Source organism: Salvia hispanica, unplaced genomic scaffold (assembly GCF_023119035.1).
Source record: "Salvia hispanica cultivar TCC Black 2014 unplaced genomic scaffold, UniMelb_Shisp_WGS_1.0 HiC_scaffold_141, whole genome shotgun sequence".
Taxonomy (NCBI): Eukaryota; Viridiplantae; Streptophyta; class Magnoliopsida; order Lamiales; family Lamiaceae; genus Salvia; species Salvia hispanica.
The window spans coordinates 1-13,697 of record NW_025951705.1 but is presented as its reverse complement, the minus strand read 5'-3'; the positions used below and the strand labels follow the sequence as shown (position 1 = coordinate 13,697).

The following is a 13,697-nucleotide window of genomic DNA, read 5'->3' as shown; positions in this document are numbered from 1 at the left end:
ATTATTTATCAATAATTTAAATTGTAAATTTATTCTACAAAATTGAAATACAAAATAATCAAAATATTTTCATATTGTTCATTTATATTTCTTTCTTTATATGGACGACTATAATTAATATGACTACTTAATATCAATAAAGACATGTTTGAGTAAGAAACTAGTACGATTTATTAAATAATTAAAAAGTTAAATACCATAACTGTAATTATATTTGTTGGATGGGTAGTGATAAAATGCAAACTTATATATTGTACAAACTCAAAACTCCTCAATACAGTTTCAACACAGTTTCAAAACAATATCAACACAGTGTAAAATTTCAAGATTTTAATGTCAATACAATATCAACACAGCATTAATCATCGACTACCGTTGAAATTCTGTTGACATTTTCTTGTTGATGTTTTTTTGTGATTTGTTGACATTTTTCAATGGTCCAGATCATAGTTTTGAGTTTATACAATATTTAGAATTTTCATTTGATCACATCCCTCCCTATATTTGTTTTTGTTTGTGTCATGTGTATTCAAGGTATATATGCTCATTTACTTTTTAGCCGTCTCAATTTATGATAGACTAAACACATTTATGCATAAATTAATACTCTAGGGTACAATAACAAACACATTTATGCATAAATTAATTGAAACCCTACCCCAATATATGGAACCTTATTTTTGTATACTTTTAGAATAACATTTTCTGGTGTTTCATATCATCATATATATCTCATAAAGTTGCCAACAATGGATTTAGGAGATGAGACGGGATGCTCGCCAGGAAAGTCTAATTTTCCTTACGATCAGTCAAAAATATCACGGTTAATCTTTCGAAATTCGATCTACTTTTTTTTTATAAAATGTCAAATCACATTGATTTGTGATTTTTTAAAAACTTACACGCACAGTGAAATTTCAAAATTTACCCCTCATTAAACTAAAAAAAGTACTACTCCATTTCTGAATTATTCACTTCATGCAACAAATTATGCTGTGAATTTGTCACTAAGGATCACTTTTCATTCGCACTTCTACATCGACAACCTCTCTTGATGTCGATCCGTCACATGCTTTAAAATTTATAAATAGCTAGTGAATATAAACACATCAACAAAACTTTAATATAATTATATGCATATATATAATATAATGACAAAAATTCCATTTTCCCCTTGGTAGACTTTTCTTTTCCCTTAGACTTAGCCTAGTCGTGCTAGTGGAAGAATTCATACGGCGTCACGCACATGAAATTTTTTTATGACAAACGACAATTTTTGATGAATCGTATTTTGATATATGATGGTAACATGTTTTTCCTTTTAATCACTTGGTGGCCTTTGAAAATATGGAACGATAAAAATGAGAATTTTATTAATTCTCTTTGAAAAAAAAATCATTTGAGTACACAATTTCTATACTGTATATATAGCTATAACCCATTCCACACGAGAACTCCAAAAATACCATTATATTTTCCTATTTTATAAATTGAGATCATATATCTCGGTTAACCCGTTTTTGTTATCATAAATTTATTTTCCTAATCGAAAATTTGTATTTGTTACCGAGGCTCGTGATTCCACGACATTTTCATGAATTTTCCCTTTTTTCACGAAATTTTCACGAATATTTCTATCAATAATTAATTTTCTAGAGGTGACACCATAAAAAAAACTCCAAAAATAGTTATTGAGCATACATACCAAAATTGCTAGAAAATCTCTCTCCCGTCTGATGTGTATGTTTGTTTATTTATTTTCCTAATCGAAAATTTGTATTTGTTACCGAGGCTCGTGATTCCACGACATTTTCATGAATTTTCCCTTTTTTCACGAAATTTTCACGAATATTTCTATCAATAATTAATTTTCTAGAGGTGACACCATAAAAAAACGTTTCATTTATTACGTGAATAATATAGCACTTGACCTATTCCTCTATATGTACTATCATAATTGTCACTTCAAAAAGTTATTTTGTAATGAACCAAAACCAAGAAAATGAACATAAATATGGATTGAAGAAAAAAGGAGTCGAAAAATGTTTGAGAGCCACACGATAATATCCTTTTCCCTCTTTCTCTATTTCAATAATAAAATTCTAAATTTTAAAAATATTATTATGTTTCTGGTTTCAATAATGTAATTTTGATTTTGTAAATTTTGTATTTAAATAAATTCCGTATTTTAATCAAGCAATTGCAATTTATATGAAATATCGAGTAATTTATAAAATAGTAATGTATATAAAATTTAAAGGAATGCTCAAATTCGACCTCTATTGTCAAGTAGTGAAACTTTATAAGAGCATCTCCAAGGAGGAAATGTAAGTTGAGAAGATATATTTCTCATTTACCTTCTCAAAAAGGTAATTATATCTTCTTAAAAAATAATGGACTCCAAGGAAAGAAGGTAAATTCAAAAGGCAAACAAAAATAACTAACTTTTTACCTTCTCTTCTAAGATGAGGTAAAGATACCTTCTCAAAATGAAAAAATGTATAATACCTCCCCAAATACCTTTTCCTTTGGAGCATGAAATTTTATCAAGAAGAGGTAAATATGGTACTCCTTTCCTTCTCTTTACCTCATCTCTGAACCCTACCTCCCCAAGTAATTATTTCTCTTTACTTCTTCATTAACCCCTTTCCTTGGAGATGTTCTGAAGAGAAAAATTATTGTGAGACTCATGAATAGTGTAAGAGAAAAACACAATAAAACTACTTTTGATTGAAGCTTCCATGAGATCGGAAGTGCAGCTGCGACGGGTCAAAGGCCGATTATGAAGTTTTCTGGCAGTGTTTGGTAGACCGGCGGTGGGGTTGGCTGACCTCACTCGACCCCACCAGGGTCTGACATTTGTGAATGTCATCCCAAAAGAACTTAATAGTGCTCCGTGTAGTAATATTGAATATACATTGACGATAATGAAACACATGATATAATATATTGCAAATGAAATAACTTAGGCGTATGATTGCAACTTTATCACTTAACAACAATATAATATCAAATGTACGATAACATCAAATTCTGCTAACATTGATCTTTCTCATTTACTACACGAAATTATGTTAGTTACAACATCAATTGACTAGCTAAAAATTCTTGATTTATAAATGTAAAGGTTTCTTGTACTCGAACTAAGTCCGAAATTCTGCAAATATATGTTACTACTACAATTCTTGATTTAATTTTAATGTTTCTTATATTATATACATATATATTGTATGTAATTTGCCAACAGGGATGAGCTGGAGCTTCTAAGTTGTCTTAACTTTTTGTGAAAATTTTCCTCTCTTTACTCTCAATGGCTCAACATTACCTATAATTCCAAAAATCCAATAATTAATTTTTTGAAAACTTGCTGGTTTTGGTCCCATTAAATAAACCTCTACCTACCAAAATCAGTTTCCTAATTATTATATGATGTCTAAATGATTTGAGGATAAGTATACCACAAAATTAATCTCATGCAACATATAAAATACAAAATAAAATATCACCATCGGTGGATAAAGTGACACATGATAATACTTCATTATAAACGGAAAAAGAAATGCAAAGAGAGCATGAGCTAGATAATATTTTTATTAAAATATAATAATAAGATTTTGAAGTGACTCCAATTGTAGAGACACAGACATGACTACAAAAGTCACATTCTTTAATCAATCACATGCATTTGTATCTTTCTTCAAATGGGTCCTCGACACATTAATTATTTTCTATAATAAATCATGAATCAAATAAAATTTCTTAGAATAAGATCAGAATGTCAATTACCTATAATTTAGTTCATGGAAAAAATTTAATTCTCAAAGCATATCATCCAAACTGTTTGCTACGCTTTAATATAAATTGGAAGTTTCAAAGCATCACCAACGTCACAAAATGGTCAAATGTGCTCAATTAGAACCTTCCACATGGCTCGATTTTTAATTTTTTAAACTTGAATAATTATTTGATTTTATAATTTAACTACTGTACTTTTTTTTTGTTTATTTCAATTAGGTCATCATATGAATATGGTAGGTTATACTCTCTCCGTCCCATGTTATCTGCATTATTCATTTCAGGCCGTAAATTTGGGATTGATTTTTTAGTGTAATTAAAATAGAATTTTAAGTGTAATGCGACATCACTTAATAAATGAGCTCTTAACTTAATCTACCATATTAATTAAATGCATTAATTCTAACTTAAACTATAAATAGTGTAAGGAGTTACGTTTGTGATGAGCGGAAAAGCAACAGTACAAATAATATGGGACGGAGGGAGTATAAAAAGAAATAATGCTCAAGGTGCAAGTGATATTATAGTGATTAAAAAGAAGTATGATACCTATAAATAAGGTAAGTGAACCGCTTATTTATTTTCACTAAACCACATTTTCCCCTTACATTAAAATTATTGATGTGATAAAAACACTTTCAAATTAATTAACTATCTAGTACTCATTCTATCTCCTAATGGATGTTAGGAAATGTTATTATCGTGTGCTAAGTGTAAAAAGAAAATATACTTTTATAGTTTTAAATGTGATAATATTTAATTTGTTGAACAAACTAAAAAGGAATGACGTTAAGAAAGACATGATCTAATGGTATTAATAAGTTGAGCAAGATTCCCTTCATATATCGTTCCATGCATCACTCTCCTCTCCACAAAATTAAAACCAACACAACAAAAACACTCTTTTCTGTTTAATCAATGTCTCCATTAACAACAACTGAAGAAGATCTCAAAACTAAAATATACCAAAAATATAAAATTTTCAAGAACAATATCAACCCTGTGGAAGAAGGTCATCAGGAGATATAGTTGTAACTACAATCGGACTTCTAACCACACGATTACCACTAGATTCAATCCAACTCAAAGCTCCATAAACAATCGAGTTATTCCTCTCCAACCTCGGATCCTCCACTCTCAAAACAAAGCTCTTCTTCTCATTCTCCCCCTCAAACTCCAAACTCTCCGGCGAAACGGTGACGTTTAGCCCTCCCTCCACCGTCACTTTCGCCGCGTAAACCGCCCTCCCGCCTCCCACATTCGTCACCGTCCGCCTCATCTCCCTCGCCCCCGAATCCCTCCCGTCGTGCACGCGAAAGAACGCGACGAACGACGGGTAATTCAGGTCCAGCGACGCGTTCGAGCAGCTGTAGCTGCTCGAACGCGTCACCGTCCGTATCTGCTTATCCGTGAAGTTCATCGCGCACATCAGGCGGACGTAGTCGTCCGTCCCGGCCTCGTATACGAGGCCGGGATCGACGGCCCTGTTCGGGTCCACCTGTCCGGCCCCCATGTCGATTGGCGTGGCGGGCAGGTTATCCAGCCCCAGGTCCGCGATGGGACGGCCAGTGTTGTCTAAAAAACTGGCCGTAGTAATCATTGCGGACCGGATTGCTGCAGGGGACCAGGTGGGGTGGGTCCCCCGCAGCAGGGCGGCCACGCCAGCAGCGTGGGGGCAGGACATCGATGTCCCGGATATTATATTGAAGTCGTTGTAGATTTCTCCGGATTTCAATTGGGTGGCGGGGGAATTCGACGGCCACGCGGCCAGGATTTGGTCGCCCGGAGCTGTCAGGTCGGGCTTCAGGACGACCGGGCAGCTCGGGGACGGGCCTCGCGAGCTATAGCTCGCGAGGCGCGGCGCGGGCTTCGTGCCCAGGGATGTTTGCTTGAAGCTGAGGCTTGCTTTGGGTTGGGATGTGGTGTTGATGTAGTTGAGGATTTCGGAGCCTTTTTCGAGATTGAGGAAGATGGCGGGGAAGGATGTTTGTGTGTAGAATGTGATGTCGGTGGTGTTGGTGATGAAGACGGCGCCGGCGATTTTCAAATCGCCGGCGTTGTAGAGCTGGTCGCCGAGAGTGAAATTGGTGTCAACGCAGACGATGATGATGTCTCTGTTTTTGAGATTTTTGAGTGATTTTGCATCTGTGCAAGATTTGGGGAGGATTAAGGGGAGTTCTGTGGCAGAGGAGTTGCCAGGGTAGAGTGATTGCCCGGTGATGGAGGCTCCGGTGGCTAGCACGACGGCGCCGTGGAACTCACGGTCAATTGTCGAGGCGGCGACGGTGAGGACCCACGGCGTTCCGTTGTGGAGGGTCGCGAGGAACGGGCCCTCGTTGCCGGCGGAGGTGGAGACGAAAATGCCCTGTTCCATAGCCGCGAATGCGGCTATGGCGATAGGGTCGGCATAGAGGGGCGTGCCGTCTATGCCTAGGGAAATGGAGATGACGTCGACGCCGTCGGCGATGGCCTGGTCGATGGCGGCGATGATGTCAGAGAGGACGGACCCCTCGTCCCACAGGGCCTTGTACATTGCCACCCGCGCCCCGGGCGCGGTCCCCCTGGCCGTGCCCGGGGCGTACCCGAAGTAGTCCGCCCCCTCGACTGCCCCGCCCGCGGCCGTGCTCGACGTGTGCGTGCCGTGGCCGTCCGTGTCGCGGGCGGAGTTCATCGCGATGGTGATGTTCGGGTACCTCGCGAGTAGGCCCTTGTTGAACGACCGGGCGCCGATGAGCTTGTTGTTGCACAGGGAGGAGTTGAATTTCGTGCCGCTCTCGCACGCGCCTTTCCATCGGGACGGGATCGGGCCGAGGCCGGCGTCGCCGAAGCTCCGGCTCTCGGGCCAGATTCCCGTGTCCACGAGGCCGATGATGACGTCGTGGCCGTAGTGGGAGGCGGGCCACACGCCGTGGTCGTCGTTGAGGCCGAGGAATTGGTTGGAGTGTGTGGTGTCGCGCTTCACCGTCGCGTCCCGGGTGGAGGAGAGGAAGCCGGGGGTGTCGGCGAGGGATCGGAGCTCGGAGGGGGAGAGGAGGGCGGTGAAGCCGTTGATGGCATTGGTGTAAGTGTAGATGAGTTTGGATGAGGATGATGAAGAGAGAGTTGTGGTAGATTTGATTGTGTTTGTGTTTGTGTTGGATATTGATGAGAGTGTGGTTAAGTACCAATTGTGGTGAGTAGAGAAGGCTTTGGGCATGGCTGAGGCATCCATGTGGATAATGTAGGTATCATAATCATCTGCAAAAATTATGGAAATGAAATGTGGAAGTATGATCAACACAAAACACCACAATTTGTGGGGAATTGCCATGTTTGTGTAGTGAAATTGGGTGTTTGTGAATTCTTGAAAATATGAACATTAGCACTTATATATACATCCTATGGAGGGGAGGGCTCGACACCCACTTCAACTTTTTTTGAGAGTCAATAATAGTTCTCATTTGCTTCTTACCTTCCGTCACCCGTGATAACTCGAATTTCTAATTTATTGGTTAGAAGAGTACCGTCGTTTACTAAGTTGCATTCGGTAACTCAAATTATCGATTTATCAATCGGACGAAACGTCTTATCAACTAAATTTGACGATGACCCCAATTCAACTTCTCTTTGCTCATTTGTAAGAGATATTAATTAAAGTTTTTGCGTATTCAATTGGTAGCGTTCAATTTAGGTCCAACTATTAAATTTATTAAATAATATTATGTTGAAAATTGACGATTGAAAGTTCTGATTACGAAACACACGAGTCTCTATTTCTAATAATTATTTGGAAAAATTGTGATTTGGTTAAGTAGTGCTTCTTCTCTTTTCCCATGATTATTTGTTGACAGTTAGGCTGTCACTTATTATTTTTCTTTTGTTGGTGCATGTAATTTGATGGACGTTGCTTTTCACTATAGGATTATTGGCTAGGCCATAAACGTATGACTTAAACATTTTTTATTACCTCAAAATAATGAAATTCCATTATTACCAATATAAGTATATGGATTATCTTGAGTTAGTATAATTTACTCAAAATCAATAATATTAAAATAAACCATTGAAATCCAAAGGAAAAAAGTGATATGAGGAGAAATTAAATGAGTGAACTCTATGAAGGTAAGGTGAAGGAGAGCCATGGACCTCAAGATATAAGAAGCACCCACTACTTTTGTAGCTATGGATGGAGCACAAAATAATTTCGGCAAAATTTTAATAAACCATTTAATTGTACACATAGAAGCTAGGATTAATGAGCTGGATATTCTTTCAATCAATTAATCAATTAATTAATTAGTGTGTGCAATGTTTTGAGTGTAATATTGTGTGTGTGAAAGAGAGAATAAATTGGTGTCCTGTCCCAATCCCACTTGGTTATGAATTTTTGGGCAATGCTACTAGGAAAAAACAACAAATTAGCCCCTACCACCAATCATGGAGTTGAAAGTTTTTGTTTTCAATGGTAGTATTATATATAAAGGCTAAAGTAAATAGATAGATTGTAATTTCAAGAAGGTCCACTATGTTTTTATTTCGAATGAGTTTAAATAAATAAACTTATCAATTAGTGTATAAATGAGACTATAGCAATTTGGGTCTAATATACTCATGTATTTAAAAATATGCGAGAAACTCTATATTACATCTTTTGATCACTCTTGCATTTATTTCATTGAAAAGTTGATAGAAAATAGTTGAAATTAAAAAAGAATTGAAATTATGGCCATATATATTAATACAAGTTTGAATCATTCAACGACATATTTATACTGATATGGATTTGTGTGACTTAAGTTGTATATCACTTCTAGAATGGAGTTGATAGTACAAAACATATTAACTTATTAAAAATACTAATGTTATTAACTGAGGTTAAAATTTAAGGGCATTTCATAAATTGAAAATTTATAGGAGTATGTAATTTCAATATATCATACTATCAAACATGATATGATATTTTAAACGATAAATGACATCTCAATCAACTATATCAAGTCTTATCATAACTTATACTCATGATTTGTTCCCTTGAAAGTGTCTCATATTGTTATGGCACAAGTATTATAAGGAAAATGGAATTAGAGTACAAAGTGTATTGTCTATAAGCATTTAGAGAGAGAAAAAAAACTACATGACAATATAACACAACTCGAATTTTAAAAAAGAGAGACAACTTGAATGGGACTTAGGAAGAAGGTAGATTATGGCAATGCAACTCAATGTCGCACAAAAAAATGGATAAAACACTTTTTGTATTATAATCATATATAGCATATTTACGTCTTATATAGTATAAAATTAATTTTATTATGTTGTACGTATCGTACATGCTAAACCCGTTTATGCATAAAAGACAATATCTATTTTAGTTCGTCTACATCTTACTCCGGGAAACAGCGGCGGATCCAGGTGGGGTCGGGCGGGGTCGGCCGACCCCACCACCAGCCCCGGAGTGCCGCCGGGAAGTTCTTTTCATCGGTTTCTGACCCTATGGTATTCACGTCTCCGACCCCACCTCACGCGTGAGATGATGAGACTAAGCATAGAGAAAGGATGGGAGTGACGGAGGGCGAAGTCCAGAGTACAGCAGCAGCGTCGGGGCAGGGGAGGTGGTAGTTGAGAAAGAAGAGAAGAAGTCTTTTCATTTTTTACCAAAAAGAGAGAAATAGAAATGGGTTAATGGCGCAGTAAAGAATGAGAGATAACTTAGTCAATACGAAAGTCTTCTGTCATTATTAATTTTATTTCCCTATATTTACATGTGAACTAGAATTAAATAAATAATTGCATTAAGAAAGAAAACATGACCGCATTATTTATATCTAAGATTAAAAGATTAAATATGTTGATTTATCCTATTGAATGGGCTTTGCTCTTTTAAGAAGTCTACTAAAAATATTCAATTCTAAAATTCCAATTAATGTAAGTACTATGCTAGTATTTTTTTATATATTTAAAATTAATATTTCTTAATTTCTTCTCATTTTAGTTATGATTAAATTTTCAACCTTATTATTCTTATTCAAATTATTTTAAAATTTTAAAATTCGGGATGTTGCGAAAAAAGTATACACACTGAGTTCATTGCTAACATATTTTGGGATGACATGAATTCTTTAATACACTAGTAAAATTGAAGAAAGATAAAAATAAAAAAATATTGAAATATTGTTATTAAAAAATGATATACACCAATAAAAAGAGAATAATAGTTTTAAAAAAATAGAATGTAATTTTATAGAACGGAGATGGAGTAAACATTTTTTATTAAAATATTCATACTCGTTAGAATTATTGAAATTAAAATATATATCTATATAAGTAATTATATTAAATAATTATTTTAAATATTTTAATCTGATTTGACCCCACGGTATTTAGCTTCTGGATCCGCCATTGCCGGGAAACGATGGTGGCTGCCCGGGCATTCAGCCGGGACTCCCGGAAAGCTGATGTGTGCCTCGGTAGGAGAAGGACTCACAGCCCGAAATCTTTCAATGTTGCATCAAATATTAATGCATAAACTTCAACAACACTTCCAATAATTGTGCAAACAGATGGGTGTAGATTATCATTATTTTCCAAAAATGTAGGAGCAAAGTATGCTATGACACGGTATTAAATTAAAAATGATTAAAGAATACTGAATAAAATCATAATATATGTTATGCTATACTCTCTTGATTTCACTTTCTTTTGTAGAGTTATTTAACATTCACAAAATCAAAATCCTAATTACTTTTGAAATTAAAACTCCAACAAAAATGCACAGGAATCAGAACTGGCCCAGCAAGCCCATTAGTTAATAATCGTATATCCACAATAACCCTCTTCACTTTCCGGCCCGTTTTGGCCTGGCCTGGGCTAGCCCATGTTAAGGACATCCACAACCCCAAATCTTAATATTTATTTTTTTGGTAATTCTTTCTAATTTCATATAATATGCAATTGTGTACATTCTTAATTCATATTTCGAGTAATTAAAAATACGAATTTCACTAAATTTGAAAATCACATAGTTGTAATATAACTCTAATTATTCATGGAGGTGGCCGATGAACGACATAATTTTTTAGTTAAGCATTTTAGCTTGTGAGATTCGTGACTGCATATCGACTCAAGATGTTTTTGATAATCTAAAAATGTCGAGGGCGCACCTCAAGATGGGTTTTTGCTTGCAGTCGAGGAGCTTGAGGCATCTCACGTGTCTTTATCTACTCAGTAGGGAGTGTCCCCTCCTATGTTCTCTATTTTCATGTTGTGCAAATAGAGTTTTCACTCTTAAATTATTATTGTACTTTTTATTCCTCTCATTATATATATATTGTGAAAATCAAACTAATTGTCTTTTCAGCTATTCAAAAAAGTCTTCATATACTATCACAAGAACATTTAATTTAATGCTAAAACAAATTCTATTCAAATGTTTATAACTTCTACACCTATTAAACTAACACTCAAGAGGTTAAGCAAACATTGTGTTTACCTCAAAATTAGATGAAATCAAGTAGATAAGCCATAATTACCAAGGGCTCCACACAGAGAGGGAATTTTCTTTTACCAAATTAGCTGTCTTTCCTTCATTTCATTTGTTGAAATCTTGCAGACATGTCACGTTGATATACTCAAAAGACATTTTGCAAATCTATAATTAAGATTAATTTCAAATTAGAACACAAATTAAACTTAACTCAAACATTTAATAAATCTCTAGAATATGTATTTTTAGTAGAGCTTTCTAATAATAATCTAAAACTAAGAAAAAGCAAATAAAGATAAACGGATTAGCAATACAAATTAAAGTTTTGGCATTCATTTGTCTATTTTGAACCGTTCAAAAAAAATTAGCTTTTCTAATTTTCGCATCATAGAAGTACAAGTATTCGCATCCTATTTATCCACCTATAATCAACAATATTTTAATTATTTTCTTTTTTATTTTACTAATTTTACATTAAAACTCGTAGTACTAAAAATTTGATCTAACACAGAAGAATATGCAATAACTTCCAACATATATTGCTTACAATAATTACATCTGGGAAAATTGTCAAACAAATTTGCTTTGCATTATGTGGAAACATACAGACTTTCAATTCAATAAAACACCACAAATGAATCATATTGTAAACACTATATATATCTTTATGTAACACTCTATAACAGTTGCTATAACATATCAACATGAAATGAGCTATGATCACCTTTCATGCCAAAAGCTGAGGCCAAAATCACAGTATTTACATAGAAAGGCCGTTGTCGTCTCGTCTCCAACGGCCTTTCTACTGCTCGTCGTCTCCTCCCCCCTTCCTCAACATCGTCCTATCCGTTTGGACACTGCTCTCGTATCCGCTGCTGTCACCCAGCTCGCTCAACCGCTTCTCCATTGGCATGGCGCCATCGCGACTTGATTTTCCGTGCTGTTCCTTCACGCCTCCTCTGCGATCCTGTGGTTTCGGACACGAGGCAATAGTGAGCCAAAATAACCACATTTTGGTATGCAAGTATGCAAAGCAGATTGATTGAACTAAACTTACATCACGAAAAGGGAAATCGTCCGCTTCGAGCATGTGGACTACATGGCCCATCTTCGGCCTTTTTTGGGCGTTCGGGTCCACACATCTCACACGACCAAAGGGCGCGCTTCAATGCTCGCGTAGAGGGCTTATCCGGTAACTTTGGATCCAACACGCCCTCAGATTCGCGGTTGGATACCATTGTTTTAAGCCAATCGACCAGGTTTACCTGAAATTTTACACACGAGAATCAGTTACCTAGCTCGTTGAGGCGATAAAGTGACTATAACTCGAAAAAATCATATATTTGTATACCTCCCCGGTGGGGCGGCCATAGTCCACCGGGTTCCTCCCCGTGATGATCTCCATCACGAGGATGCCAAAGCTGTAGACGTCGCTCCTCTCATTCAACATCCCGGTGCTGGCATATTCAGGGGCCACGTAGCTAGAGAGACAGAGACGAGCAAACATTGATGCGATTGTAACGACACGAAACAAAACAATGTTGATAATCCAAGAGCGATCGAGCGAGACTCACCCAAACGTCCCCATGACTCGCGTGGTGATGTAGCTCTTCTCCGAGCCTATGAGCTTCGCAAGGCCAAAATCGGACACCTTGGCGTGCCACTGCCGGTCCAGCAAGATGTTGCTCGACTTATGTCGCGGTGGACCACCTTAGGCTCGAGGCACTCGTGCAGATACGTCAAGCTGATGGGAATCAAAATCAAACAAAAGGATTCAACAATCTTGATATGGACATTAGAATGTGGAGTTTTTTTTTTGTATAAAATTAGTTACCCTTTTGCAGTTCCAAGAATGATGTTCATTCGAATCTCCCATGTTAGAGGGCTGCACGGCCCTACATCTCCATGAAGCCATTGCTCTAAGTTCCCATTGTTCACATACTCATAAACAAGCATCCTAGTGCACAAACAAAATGTCACAAAATTCAACGTCTTGCCAACTAAGTTGCATTTCATCGTCGTAACTCAACTCAAGCTTATTGACATCACAAGTCGCAACATAATCAAACCACCATAAGTGTACAAACATGTAACGAATTTGAACACAATGCAATCGCGAAAATGCTTTACCAACTAAACTGAATTTCATTTAGCATCACAAGTCACAACATAATCAAACCGTGCATATAGCAATTTCACCACAAAAGCGGTCACAAAAACCTCTAACCAACTAAGTTGTGTTTCGTACTCATAACTCAACTCAAGCTTAACATCACAAGTCACAACTCACAACGTAAACCAAACCACCATAGGTATACAAACAACATGTTACAAACATCGTGACAAAAACATCTTACCAACAAAGTCGCGCCTCATCAACATAAATAACTCAATCAATATCAGAGTCCAACATGATCAAAAACCCCACAAGTTAAGCACA

The 13,697-nt window shown here is 36.6% G+C and overlaps 1 protein-coding gene and 1 pseudogene across 1 annotated transcript; both read right to left on the bottom strand.

Moving 5' to 3' along the window:
• Window positions 1-4,672: 4,672 nt before the first annotated feature.
• On the bottom strand, window positions 4,673-7,176 carry LOC125198397 (subtilisin-like protease SBT3). Its single transcript, XM_048096751.1, has one exon. It carries the CDS (start codon window positions 7,103-7,105, stop codon window positions 4,790-4,792), a length of 2,316 nt encoding a protein of 771 aa, XP_047952708.1. The 5' UTR covers window positions 7,106-7,176; the 3' UTR covers window positions 4,673-4,789.
• Window positions 7,177-11,824: 4,648 nt separating this feature from the next.
• Window positions 11,825-13,214, bottom strand: LOC125198398 (annotated as a pseudogene).
• Between the last annotated feature and the right edge of the window lie 483 nt (window positions 13,215-13,697).

Bases quoted from the DNA above. Each gene is read 5' to 3' on its own strand.
- LOC125198397 (XM_048096751.1), bottom strand. From the start codon at position 7,105: ATGGCAATTCCCCACAAATTGTGGTGTTTTGTGTTGATCATACTTCCA.